At 40.1% G+C, this 14678-nt stretch overlaps 1 protein-coding gene across 2 annotated transcripts; it reads right to left on the bottom strand.

Moving 5' to 3' along the window:
- Nucleotides 1-600: 600 nt before the first annotated feature.
- Nucleotides 601-13653, bottom strand: fes (FES proto-oncogene, tyrosine kinase). 2 transcript variants are annotated; one of them, XM_034559098.1, is made up of 18 exons: nucleotides 13240-13653; nucleotides 12225-12398; nucleotides 10837-10933; nucleotides 10476-10659; nucleotides 10127-10264; nucleotides 9921-10040; nucleotides 9520-9642; nucleotides 8108-8303; nucleotides 7277-7357; nucleotides 6418-6540; nucleotides 5855-5977; nucleotides 5609-5662; nucleotides 4570-4688; nucleotides 4354-4448; nucleotides 4076-4199; nucleotides 1404-1561; nucleotides 1159-1281; nucleotides 601-973 (listed from the first exon to the last, which is right to left on the bottom strand). In XM_034559098.1, the coding sequence occupies exons 1-18, from the start codon at nucleotides 13462-13464 to the stop codon at nucleotides 831-833; spliced, it is 2400 nt and encodes a 799-aa protein (XP_034414989.1). In that variant the 5' UTR covers nucleotides 13465-13653; the 3' UTR covers nucleotides 601-830. The 2 variants fall into 2 exon arrangements, with proteins under 2 accessions (XP_034414989.1, XP_034414980.1); XM_034559089.1 differs by having other exon boundaries at nucleotides 6331-6540; nucleotides 13240-13464.
- Between the last annotated feature and the right edge of the window lie 1025 nt (nucleotides 13654-14678).

Genomic DNA, 14678 nt, shown 5'->3' with positions numbered 1-14678 from the left:
ATGCTGTGAAAGCCTTTTCGATTGACAACATCTGCCTCGTTTGGGCCAGAGGGCGATTTGATGGCTCAAGAAAGTCTGTAAATAAATGATTCCTTGTGGGCAGAATCGATATCGCTCATAGAGGAAGTCATCATGATGTGATCACGGATCTTGGAGATCTCGAAGAACTCTCTCCCTATAAAACGCTAATCTAACTAATATCGCTCCTTCATAAATGGGATCTCTGAGGAAGGGAACTGCCATTTCTTTCCAGCTTATCCAGCTAACTTCAAGTCTATGGATGTGTTGCTATGGTGATTTTGCCAAACTTGCTTTGTGGAACCGAAAAACATGACTTATGTAATCTTATCCAAGGAACGGGGCCCAGGTGTCTTATCTTTCTGTCTGATATTTTTACACCAAATGTGGCATCACAAACCTTTACAGAAATGGAGTTAGAATCAAAATAAAGGTCAAAATGGGTGTGGTCCTAGCGAAGGAGCCGCAGGGAGATGGGAAGTGAGGAAGGGGGATATGATTTAAAATTAACATACTGCATGTGCAAAAAGCCAGCTCAAATAAAGAGACAAGGGAAGAAACAAGATTGCTGCCATCACCTGGTTCACTGAAATTTTCCTTAAATCGCTTTGAAAGTTGATTTACACAACAAAAGTTTAGTAACAGTTTTTTTAACATTTTGTTTCAATTTGCATGTCTTTTAGAGCTCTGTTTCAGTGCTTAGGGGGACTTTAACATCTTTCATGAAGGACAAAAAGATGCAATATTACAAAACAAATCAAACTGATACACTTAACTTAATATACAGTACATATCCAACCAGCAGGCTTGCCTTATGTAATTTTGTTATATATGGCATTGAGCTCAGCTCGAAGTTTCTTGAAAGACGGTCTATTTCTGGGGTCATACTGCCAGCAGCTGCTCATAATCCTGGATATTTCCACAGGGCATCCGTGTGGAGCGGGCATACGGTATCCTGACACACATCACAGACAGTTAAAACAGACATCGAGATAACTTAGCACACTGTACACATTTTATGAAACATGTGGAATCCAGAAAATACATCAGTGTCAGAATCAGGCACTGAGTGGAGGAGAAGGAATTTTCCTGAATAAAAACACATTGACATTTGGCTTATTTTGCCTAATGAGTCTTTACCTTTCTCCACCTCATCTCGTGTCTGTTGGTTGGTCATGCTCGTGTAGGGTGTCATTCCCATGGAGAATGCCTCCCACAGGAAGACTCCAAAGCTCCAGACATCACTCTCCGTAGTAAAACGACCTAAAACACCAGCAGGGGGCAGCGTTGGCAAAGGCAAGGGCAACTTTTATAACTGATTACTGGCAGAGAGAAAGAGAAATGTTTCTGGTTGTGCCTTCAGGTCAGAAACAGCTGTAGCATACCATAGTTCAGGGCCTCAGGAGATGTCCATTTGACAGGGATCTGTCTGAGGCCGCCCTCTGCAGAGTAGACCCCGTCATCCTGCTGACGAGACATCCCAAAATCGCTGATCTTCACCACGTTGTGCTCTGCAACAAGACAGTTTCTTGCCGCCAGGTCCCTTTTTAAAAAGACAAGAGAAAGATGCACAGGAAGAGGGATGAACGCAGGGGCTGATACAAAGGAGACACAACAGCAGCATGCTCTGTATGAAAAGAAAAAGAAAAAAGTGGGAGAAAAGGCGTTCTTGCCATGTGCCTTGTGTTGCATGTGAGGCGGTTTGACATGCAGCGTACAGGCTGAGCAGCTACCAGCCGCCTGCTCAGGTCTGTCCCCGCTGGGCTCCTGTAATGAGCAGGTGTCACGATGCTTTGCGTCTCCAACCTTCACTGATGCCTCATCCAAAGCACCACAATCGCTCCCACTCAACTACTGATGCCCTAGAACTCTACAGTTCCCTTTCAGGTTGCATCATTTTGAATATCTTTTGATCTCAACTTTTTCTTTTAATAAATGCTTTGAAAGCACACATTTTTGGGTTAGATGACGTACAAAACCCCATGTTTCTTATCTTTATCATGAGTATTAAGCCATTTAATCATTTCTTATCTTTTGCTGGTGATATAAAATCGTATTTCCATGTATAAGAGTGTATGTAGCTCTGAGTGCATCTCTGAGTGAGATGGTTGTGGTTAAAGGAAGTGTGTGGGTGTGTGTGCGTGTGTGTGTGTACAACACTTCAATACAACACGTTAAGCTTAATTTTATGTATGAAAGTTGCTATACAAAAGGTTTATCATAAAGGGAAGTTAACAGTTAATGAACACATATTCTTGATATGCATTAAGGTTGTGGTTGCATTTAATCATATTACCATGACAGTCAAGTCTTTTCTCACATCTTTCTGCACCGTAGCTCTCTGAACACACTTTTAGAGGTTTATTTAGTTTTGAGGACATTAAGCTCTGCTTCTTTTGAGTTTGAATGCACTTGTTGTAAGTTGATTAATACAGGCGGTTCTGCCAAATTGTGTAAATGTAATGCGCTGCTGAATAAATGGTTGTGCTGTCTTCTTAATGTAAGTGAAAAAAATTGTCAGTCAGCCAACAGATCTCGTTTCCAGCTTCCTCTTCAAGGGCACACCAGCCATCAGTTATTTAGGAAAACCTTTCATCCCTCACTTTCAATTGATTGTCTGACTGCTGCCCCAACATATGGGGAAGTGCTGAAGGTAGAGTTTACTTTGGTCAACAGTTGTATGACATGAAGGTTAGGGAAGTAGATTGTATTCTGTATTATGTCTCATAAAGGTTTTGAAATCCATTTGCTCACAGCTTGTTCCTCACGTGTAGAAACAACATCACCCTTAATGTAAAATGTTTTAAAAAGCAACTATAATGTATGTATCATTTCTCTAATACGCTGCTCTGCAGTGCTTTATGTTTTCTGTGTTCAATTCATGGTGGCTTCCAATCCACCGCACAGTTTTTTGAAATATGTACATGCACTGATCTAAGGATTCTTCTTTGTGTTGGCACGTTACTTATATCTTTGTAACGTCCTCATTGTGTATCTGAAAATACATTTTCAAAATGGAGCATTTTGTTAATTCAGGGAAGCAGTGAGACTGCTCTTCCATAAGCTGATGAGCATTACTTGTCTCATTTATGCTTCACCATCGGTGGCTCATTCATTTGCGGTTTAGCTACCGGCTGACTGATAATGTCCAATCAGATTCAATCAGGTGTTCAGCACAACCATTACAATCAGAAACTCCTCACTTTAGGTAGAAGTCAAACCACAGGCAGATGACATGGTGACGACTCCCAGGGCTCCTTGACAGTGTTGTCAGATCAGATTTGCCCGTTTCCAGCAAAAATCACAACTTAAAACCCAACCAACTCAATAATAAAACCTTGTCAGAGACCCGTGTAAAACCGTAAAAACAATACATTATAAACATACGGTATAAATTCAAATATTTGATGAACACAACAGGTGTTATATTATATTGTATTGTTTTTACAGTATTTTCAAAACCTTACTTTATATTGACAAAAGCAACCACAATATTATCTACCTATTTTTACAGTTTAGTTTTCTTCCCCTAATATTTGGTTCATCATTGCACAGGACTTAAATGTTAAATATAATAATGTGTGTTGATAAAACAGGTATTGAAGAGTGTAAATAGAGCTCTCCAGTCAGTTGGCTAACGGAACAATAAATTCACACTTTTTTTTTTTTCATTCTTTGTGGAATAGTATTTAAAATGTGGAGATTAAATGAAAGTGAAAGGAAAACTACAAGGCTACAATAGCTTCCACCACCCCTTTAGTGTCAAGGTTATTGATTAATGGCATGAAATTCATCAAAATTGAACACTGCGAAATACTGATTATGGATTTTTATGGGGTGGGGATCTTTGTTGTTGCTCTGACTCTTTATCTACAGGTGCACAATCCAACCACATAACCCTTTGCTTTAAATGGTAAAACCCTTGAAGTGTCTAAATGATACAACACCCTGTTCCTGATTTAATGAGTAGGACTATATAAACATATTTGTATAAAATATTGTATATACTGTACAATATAATGTAATATTGTAAATATTGATTTTTTGATTGACCAACCTGTGGATACACTTCTTGCTCTCCAGGAACTTCATGCCAGACGCTACATCTTCTGTCATTTTGACCAACATTTTAGGCTTCAGACTGTGACCCTCATGCCGTAAGAAGGAGAGGAAATCCCCACCTTAATAAATGTGCACACGTACACAAACACACAAAGAAAAAGAGTAATGATGGAGGAAAACAGTGCGGAAGCAATAATGGTAAAATAAAGCTTGCAGCTGTTGGGTAAACGTGCTGAGAGATAAAAAGGTAGAGTCTCGCAGGACCATATGTACCTTGAACGAGCTCCATGATGATGTAGATGGGCTGTTTCTGAGTGCACACTCCTATCAGCTTCACAATGTGAGGATGGTCATACTGCTTTAGGATCCTGGACAGCACAGGAGAGGAAGTGTGTGTGTGTGTGTGTGTGTGTGTGTGTGTGTGTGTGTGTGTGTGTGTGTGTGTGTGTGTGTGTGTGTGTGTGTGTGTGTGTGTGTGTGTGTACTAACCTGGCTTCCATCAGGAACTTACTCTTGTGCTCTGGGGCCAGGTTCTCTTTACAGGATTTCACCGCTACAGGAGTGTTATCAGAGCATAAACAACCACTGTACACGTCTCCAAAGTTACCCTGTGTAGTACAAACACCAACATTAGTTACTCTCTTTTCTAACACAGTAGGGACATAACTAATCCAAAGTTAATGATCAAAGGTTTCCGTGATGAACTGTGTGCAAATATAATCAGGTTTTGAGGCGTGTTTGAGACGACATGGAGAGACAGTTCAAACCTGAAGAGGTTAGACTAGATGACGCAACAGTTACATCAGAACTGCAGGATATTGCTTCATTGAGAAAAGAGCAAAGAACGCTCGGCGACTGAAGGCTTTTCTCAATCAGGAATATATATTTTGTTCTTCCTGTGCAACAGAACCCTTCTTAAAGTGATTTCTGTAATTTCCTGAGTGATGAGGGACTAAATCTGCAGTCCTCCTTCTGTGGAATTACCTCTAAAGTCCAGCGGCAGCTAGTATGAGACTCCAGCAGTCTGAATTACATTTATCAACAAATTCATCTCTTGTATTTCAAAGGGCAGTGTTGCTGAGCCACAGCAGAGTGAAAGTAACACAAAGTTTCTACGAAAAAGACTTTGGAAGATACAGACTTTATTTGACAAATTCACACTGATGAAGCCTCATATTAGCTTTGCATTCACTTACAATGACATCTCTTTCAGACGTGGTCTCTCAGTCTAGAGAAGATAAACCATTACAACGAACAATACAACTCTGTCAATGTCCATGTGGGCATGCCAGTATTAATTGCTTGATAACATGTGAACATTATCCTTTTGAAGTGGCAATCATGCTGATTGATGGGCCCAATTATGAAAAGCTGGCCTCTTGTTATGTCAATTTACAGGATTGTTTTTATTGACATATATGACTTAGAGACAGACAAACACATGTACTCACAGCTAACCCAATTTCTGTGCATGACAAAAAGTAATCCCCTTCTACATTTTCTGTCAACAGATGGTAAGTTTACCTACCCGTCCAATTAGGGGTCCCAAGATAATATCATCATGTTCCAAGACCCACTTGTCCTAAAGGGGTTACAAATTAACAATAAGAGATGCAGTAGTGCTGTTTTAAACTGGGAGACCAGCAAGAAAGGAGAGAACAGAAAAGGGAAGATAATTTGAAGAAAAGAGAGAGAAAGTAAATGTTTGCATGTGTGTTTATCTGTGACGACTATAGAAGCACTTCAATATGTTTGAATTGTGTTACAGCAGTACCTTCAGAACCGGTGTCTTCAACACAATGCTGGATCTCTTGGTGATGTGTTGTTGTGAGGACAGCAGATGACTGATCAGCAGCGGGATACTGAGGAAGCTTTCTCCATCTAAGCGATACAGATTCTACAGACGGAAAATCCCGAACAGAAATTGATCGATGTGCAAACATACAAGAGGGAGAAAATCTTGAGCACATAATGAACAAATCATATAATTATAACAAAATAGCCTTGTATTGTTAAAATAACCTGTATCCATGTTTTCATTCTAATAAAAAAAATAACATTTACACATTGTGAGGAAAGAAACAGTACATTTAATTATTTTTGGTAGTGTCATTGGTTTTGATTATTCAAAACTTGCATACATATTCAAAAATATATGATGTAAAACACAACCAGAAACACATAATGTCTAATGTAAGCTGTCCTTCTACAACTCTCTGCAAAAGTGTTTTGCTCTATTGATTAACTTACATCCGTGTTCTGAATGAGGAAATGCTTGCAGGATCCTTCCCACTGCACAGAGAGCACATAACCCTGTTTCTCTTGACTCTTCCTCACCAAGAAGTCTCCATCATTCGTCAGCAGCTGCTGGACCTCCAGTCTGGGAATGGCTCCGTGGTACCAGTCCTGCTGCCCCAGGGGACGATCCACCTCCTGCACCAGGGTGAGGGCCGGCAGCATCTGGAGGCACGAAGCGAGAACATCAGAATCCTTAAAGCTGACATGAATAATGTCACAATACGAAGTGATGATGGATGGATTTTAGGGGGATTCTGCAGAGAATATATGTAGATACTTCAAAGAAGAGTCTGTCATACATTAAAAACTAACTGCACCACTTTCCGTGCCTCCGGGGAAACACATGGTTGGGAGTTGGAGAGCAAGAAGTAGTTCACAGTTAAAGAAAAACGACAAATAATTTAAGTCCAGTGCATTACAGACACTCGACTGAATGCACTCAGCCGTTTCCTATTGAGGTTGTGTGTGCAGCACAGCTGGGCCACGTTTTGTCAGCGATGATAAAACGATGACATACAAACAGTTTTTTTAGGTCAGGCAGAGTTTCACAAGTAGTGGCTTGACCGACAAAGCTGACCTTGTTTAGTCCAACCGTGCTTCAGGAGTATGAGACCGCAAAGAAAGATCATGTGCCTGAGTGAATTGCAGCAGTGGATACACTTTCTCCAAATCATGATGAATTGAGTGTTGTGTGGGAAGAGGTTTGAGTGTACAAAAACACACTGCAGTTAAAGTACAGAGCAGGCAGGTGGAAGAGTGAGAAGAGGGAAGTGTCCTTTCTTTTAAAATGTCCTTCAACCACATACTGAGAAACAGATATTGTTCATTGTGTACAATGTAATGCCAAACAGCCCACTTGTACTCTTTATTTTATTGTGTAATTCAGTGTGTAACCTACCTCACATTTGGGTTTAAACAGTCCACTCAGATTGTTTATGATCCCGTCCATGAAGAGTTTGGAGGGAGTTGGGCTGTCGTGCTGAAAAAATAAAAGATCCGGAGCACATCATGTTGGTCAGTAAAAATATTAAATAACTCGCAAAAAACATCTAGAAGTACATAGAAGACTTGCAAGGCTATTATATAATTATTTTGTATGACATTTATTTGTAAGGTCCATCTAAAAAGAGTAATGTAGTAGTAAATAAAGCAGCTTTGGATTATGGGTTAATTTATTACTGATTTATTTGCTAAAGGAATCGCGACAGTAAAACAAGGTGTAGGATCACGAAGGTCATTTGCATTGACTTTGAACTCAACTTGACAAAATCAAACAAAACTTCAAGTCTACAAACACATTTGTGGCTCTGTGAGATTTTACTTTTTAACAGCAATGCATTGAGCTATATGCTAATGTCAGCTCGCTGTCACAATGGCACGTTTAATAATCAGTTGTTTAGCAGGTATAAAACAACCAAGTTCATCATATTAGTTTAACGTGTCAACATGCTAACATTTGCTTAAAAGTTGTCTAGGTATTTGGTCCTGAACCATAATATTGACTAATGATGGTGGTCCTCGATAAAAAAAAAAAACTGTTGGGGAACATGAATATCTGTACCAAATTTCTTGGTAATGCATCCAATATTTGTAGAGAAATGTCCCTAAAAAACAAAACAGTCGCTGGAGGAAAAGTCACAGGGTCACTAAAGTCAGTATAGGCTTCATCCTCTAATTAGATAAGATGCTAAACAAAAAGACCAGAAGGACCCTGGCAGAGAGAACATACATTGCTTGAGTTGGCCGAAAGTGAGACGGTGTCTGGGTCCAGCTTCAGAGCAGAGGGAGGTTCTTTGGAGCCCAGCTGGTCCAGTTTCTCTGTCAGAAGAAGCCTCTTAACCTCCAGCTTGGCTCTCATGCCCCGGGACAGAGCAACCTGCTGCCGGCACTCCTCCATCGCATGTCTCTTGCTGAAATGGTAGACCCTGTATACGAAGCAGAGAGCAGCAGTAAGTCAGTGAGAGCAAAACTAAGGGTTGCATAAGTCAATAAAACAACACAAAAATGCAATTAGACAGCACAAGATCACACAGACATCATTATGAAGTCTGCCTGTGCAGTCAGTAAGAATCTCTGGGGACGGCTCAGTCAGCCTTTGTCGTGGATTGTCAGCATGCAAGACCAGTACAGCTTAAAATGTTAGTTATGTCACTGTCTCTTAAATGTTAGTTTCTTTTAAGTTGTCTTGTTCTGTGTTTTTTGTTTGTAACTATGTGTGTCCTATGTTGCTGCCTGTCTTGGCCAGGTCACCCTTGAAAAAGAGATTTTTAATCTCAATGGGATTCAACTGGTTAAATAATTTTCTTTTAAAAAGAAGACAATAAATGACCCAAGAAACCAACAAGTAGTGCCATGCTGCAAAACTACTCTGTGTTCTGAGTCAGATAGTTTGAGGTAATTTGATTAAAGCTGAAACGAGTATTCGATTAACAGGAAATTAATATGTAACTATTTTGGTGAAAATTACTTGTTGCAGTCATTTTATTTTATCTCAACAGCCAACGCTTGTCAAAAGTAAGGATTTGCTACTTTGTTATATGATTTTAAACTGAATATATATAAACCTCTGATATTTTCTGTCATTTCTCTGAGTGATGGTGAGTAGGAACCACAGAAGTAAATGTACTCAGTCTTCAACTTCCCCAGGTTAAGCTTCAAGAGGTCACACAAGGTCAACCTCAACATGGTTTTTACAAAATGTTTCTTCAAAATACAAACCAAAGGGCAGCATAACCTCCACTTAAATCAGCAACAGTTAATAATACCACATAATACATAAATAAAAAACACATTGTTAATGACTCGATCCCTCCCACAGGGCTGTAAACCTCTAACATCCTCAGACATAATCATCAACCAAATCAAATGAGGGGATCAATCTCCAGAACTCTGACCATATCGCGGTATTATAATTCATAAGGCACTTACAGCCCCCTGAGCAGACACAAGTTATTAGCTGTTGCCCAGCCAAGAGCACGCTGAACTCTCCCGATGGGAAGGACGGCCCACAGAGGCCAACTTCAGTATAATTGTCTTCACGGCTCCCAAAGGTCATGTGATTTTATTTTGAAACCTCCTCTGTGACCTCTAAATACAACATCAGAGACTCACTAATTTTGCTCCTGTCTGTGGGCCGCTCACCTCTGGCCCTTCTTGACACCCTCACACTCTACGTCCAGCTCCTGCTCCAGCTGTTCGACCGCGGTCTGCTGGTAGCCTAGAGTCCGAGCTAGAGCCAGCAGCTCCTCCTCTAGCGCAGTCAGTCTAGGAGAAGGAAAAATAACACAAGGGAAGGAAGTAATTGATGCAAAACGTTCAGAGGAAATAAAAGGGAAAACAAATAGTTTTAAGAGGATGAAGTAGTTAAAACAGTAAAAAAGGAAATAAAAGGGAAAACAAATAGTTTTAAGAGGATGAAGTAGTTAAAACAGTAAAAAAGGAAATAAAAGGGAAAACAAATAGTTTTAAGAGGATGAAGTAGTTAAAACAGTAAAAAAGGAAATTAGTCGTCATCTGGGTGAGAGTATGTCGTTTGTTCTCACTTGTGCTGGACTGGTTCAAGCGTGAGGTCGTTCAGTTCGATCTCTCTGGGATTGAGCTGCTCAGTGTCCTCCAGCAGACTACAATCAAATTCTGCACAAGCAGGAGTCTCGCCTACAGAGCTGTCAACACAAACACAGTATCATTGCTCTAAAGGGTTAGCTTTCATGGCTGCATTGTTGTCATTTAAAATGTTGACTCAGTCTACCGGTTCTGTTGGATGAAGCTCTCATATTCTCTGTGAGGATCGATGGCTGTTAGAGCAGAAGAGATCTCCCTGTGGATCTGCACAACTTCATGATGAAGGAAAGTGGAGATGTCGAAATACTCCTGCAGGATCTCTTTTCTGGTTCAGAGGTCAGAGATGCCACATGACAACAGAGAAATACAAAGTTGTTCAGTTTTTCAAAAATCATTTGTGGCCAGATTTTAAACCACATGTAAAGTAGAACAACATAAGCATGTACAGGTTGGTTGTTTCCTTTATATCAGTACTATGAATAAACAATCCTTCACAGTAAACACACAAACACACTGTGAAGTAGATGTCATCTTACAGTATCAGCACCATCTCCTGCTGCAGAGTCTGCAGTGCACTGAGCAGGGCGGGCTGGATCTGACTGTAGTGGTGCTGATGGTAAACTTGAGCAGCTCGCACAGACAGCACATACTCGTTATGCAACTCGTGGAGTTTCATTGAAGCCTTTACATAACGCTCCTTAGCCTTGTCTCGCTCTCTATCTGTGCACGCACACGCACGCACACACACACACACACACACACACACACACACGCACACACACACACACAATAACACATTATAACATGGAGGAAATACACATTTACACAATAAACACCAAACTGTCCCATCAGTGTGAAACTGAATCTGCTCAGAAAAGAAAGTTCCTGCATAAACACCTTTATTGGCCTCCTGGTACTTCCTCTTGGCCTGAGCTGCATCTCTCACTGCCTGTCTGTAGCTGCTCTTCAGCCTCTCCAGCTCTGTCTGGGTCACCTGAAGCAGCACACAGAAACACAGGCAGATGGAAAACAATTGGTGTAAGGCTGGGCTTTATTCACAGAAGCTACTCAATTTGTGTGGTTCAAAGTTGCCTCAGTGAGTGTGAGCTGTACGTGAGACAGGAAGTAGACACCGGCCGCGATACATTTCGCTGCAGAGGAACAACAAACATGAGAAAAGAAGACACAGGAAGAAATGATCTGACCTTTGTTGAGCTGCCGGTGCCAATACTTCAAACCTCAAACCAATACAGGAGCATGTCTGGTGCTTTTCTTCAGTCACAATCACAACAAGTTATCTCTATTGTGCCACACAGTTATTCACACAAAACCAAAGTTGTTGTCTAGACGATAAAGCAACTAAATTAAAATAAACAAACTGCCTGCCAGACGGCCAAACTGCAACCCATTATGGATCACTGGAAATGAACATATCATTTCCCTGATGTAATTGGGTAATACAAATTGTGTGCAGCAGCCAACAGGTTGAGATTGCATCAAAAATGCATTTGCACACACGTTTCCAGTCTATTGCATCTCATTTAACTGCTGTCTATTTATAATGCTGCGACTGCAACGCTTGTGTGCATGTCGAGACGACTCGAGAAAAATCCACAAATAGATTTTAAAACAACTTCAGCCAACACATAATAGTAATGTTACATGTTTGAAAATGAATGTGTTTAATGACATAACATTAAACACAATAAACTCAACATGCTATTTCAATAGTCCAACAGTGGTTGCAAAATATAAGTATTTATTATTTCTACTTTTCAACAACTGGGACATGGATGATGAAGTTTATCACTGAAAATGCAAAGAAAGGGTAAATGTATGAAATGTAACTGAGCAGTATTAGTCCACAGCTGTGCTTTCTTCCTTTAAGAATATATGCAAGATATTATTGTTTTGTGTAGGTGTGTTGTCTGTCAACAAAAATAAGCACCAAAAGCCACAATAATCAAAGTTCAACACCAAAACAGTCAAGAGCTTATTTTCAGCAGTGAGCAGTTTTATCACATTTGGACGTCTGACTGTATAAATGTGGTTCACCTGCCTTTTGTCATGAAAGTAGAAATACGTAAGGAGTTGAATATTGGATATTATGTGTGTGTGGGTGTGTTTTACCAGCCTTGCAGGGACATGCCTTTTGTTGGGACCAATTGCACATACTATAACTTAAATTGTTGCATTTTAGAGTTACAACTTGGTTTCAGATTAGTTCATCTAATGATAGTGACACTGTGTGTGTGTGTGTGTGTGTGTGTGTGTGTGTCCCTCACCTTGCTGAGCTCCTGCCTCAGCAGGCTCCACTGCTCTGCGTAGGTTTTGCGGAGCTGCTGTTTGTCTCTGATGAGCAGCGTCAGTTTGCTGATGGGACCATCGAGCAGATCCTCAGAGCGCTTCTTCATCACCTGACTGAAGAAGTCCGTCTGAGAGACCAGGACTCCCCATGACTGACAGACAGGGGACAAAGGTCAGGGAGAAAGGTCATTCAGACCCGAAAACAACAGTCCTCCACATGTTTTATCCTCCGTTTGGATGCCGATTTGTTGGTTTGTTAATATAAAAAAAACTCTGTCATTACCTCTCTAATTACCAACTATGGTAGATATTTGTCGAACCCAGAACACTTCTAAACAATGTTTTTGTTTATGTCATAATGCTTCCTGTAAAAGGTTGCATTCATAAGCATAACTTGTATCCAATAATTGAAGAAAAATGTTGGCGATTGCAAACAGATTTAGGATAACACTTTTCCAATAGTATCAAACTTTGACATTTCCTAATAGGTGGCACTCCAGCACCATATTGTAAACACATTGTACTTGACATCCATGGATATGTGAAGATTAGATATATTGTAAATCCAAAACAATGCAGATTAAAAAAACAATCATCTCTTGGTGGTATGCGCTTGGTGGTATGCGCTTTCATTTTAGGATACTAAAATTGTGACCAACAATGCACTTTTGTTTTGTTTTTCAATGCTCTGAATATTAAACACATTTGTCTTGACAGCAAAAAAGCAAACTTTTGATCCGGGAAGTATTTTTGTTCCAATATGACCACATATGGTGCAGAATTCTGTCAGGTATTTCAGTCAATTTGCACCTGTTGTTGTATTAATAATTAAATAACATTTAAATTATTTCTATGGAAAGCACTGATGTGTTACCTCACCTCAATTTGGAAAACAAAATCAAGTAAGGACGTCGTGCTCACACACACACGTTGTGCATGAGCAGCAGTCTTCTACTTGAATGATCTGTTGATTGATGATCTTTGAGACCTCACCTTGTTGAGCTGGCTGATGTAATCCAGTCCTGCACCAGGCTGAGGTCGGTCCAGCTTCTCTGCCATGGCAGCCATGTGGTGCAGCTGCACTGAAAACTCTCGTTCACTTTTAGCTCGATGACCCATCCACTTTTTCATGACCTCCATCAGGTGAAGCTCCGAGTCCAGCAACCGAATGACGGCTGCATGCGCCTGGGGGCATCGCAGGTCCTCTCCAAAACTCATCTTCTGAATAGTCAAATTCTCCTCCCTGTCGAGTGTTTGTGGTCAGCAGTCCGAGCTCCTTTGTGTTCTCATGAAACGGAAAAACAGTGAGGAGCTGAAGCAGCTACCAATGATCAAGAGTAATTATTTCTCTGTGTCACTTCCCTGTGAGAACGGGAAAAAAAGTACAGCAGTTCTAGTGAGGCTGCACTTCCTCATATCTGTTTGAATGTGGTTGTGCATGTACCGTAATTTTAATTTTGCTTTCATTCTGGAAACAACTTCAGTGGCATAATAACTTGCCATTGTTGCAACAGTCAAATCAAATGCATAAAACAACACACACACACACACACACACACACACACATCTTGAGCAATGCATGCATCAGAAACATCGGCTATGTTTAAGAGTGGAATGTAACTGAGGACATTTAAGATACAGGAGTAGAGTTACAGTACAGTTTTGAGTTAATTTTACACAAGTATTTCCATTTTATGTTGCTTTATACCTATATTACTTTGCTGCAGTTCAGATGCAAATATTTTACTTGACTAAATGTATTTTACAGCTTACTTTACTGATTAGATGTACATTAAACTGGATAGCAGTAAAACTAGCTGTGCAACAGGAAGTTCATTACAGTGATTCCAGCCAACAGGAGGAATACTGCTAATACTTTAAGTACATCTTGCTGTGAATGAGTAAAGTCTTGAATGCATGACTTACTTGTAACACGTACTTACTTTTAAATGATCAAGGTACTTCTTCTACACTTGAATATTTGTATTTATTACAATCAAAGTGCTTTCAATGTGTTATGTTAGAAATGTCCACATGAACAGCTGGTGACCTGAAAGCCTGATGAGGACCGGTACAGGTTTACAAAATTGGGGGCAACAACCAGTGATTTAAAAAAAATTGTGGCAGGTATTAGAAAAACCACATATCGTTTCTAGATCACAGCTGATGGCGTTTGTTGCATTATTATTTTTTTAACTTCTCATTTTCATTTTACCACCGTGTGATAAATTGTCTCACTTCAATACTTGTATTTATGACTTGGTCGGTGTTGGATGCAACATCTCTCTGCAACCTCATTGGTTTAATTACACCAGTGAAACATCAAATACACTCATTATACAAAATGGGATGAAGACGGGACAGAAATGCACTTTACAATGCAGAGCAGCTCAGTCTGGTGTTATAGGCCGCAGAGGAAACTTCTGCTTTTA

This window comes from Cyclopterus lumpus, chromosome 3, assembly GCF_009769545.1.
Source record: "Cyclopterus lumpus isolate fCycLum1 chromosome 3, fCycLum1.pri, whole genome shotgun sequence".
Classification (NCBI taxonomy): Eukaryota; Metazoa; Chordata; class Actinopteri; order Perciformes; family Cyclopteridae; genus Cyclopterus; species Cyclopterus lumpus.
Note: the sequence above shows the minus strand (reverse complement) of the source record. Positions and strands in the feature narration are given on the sequence as shown.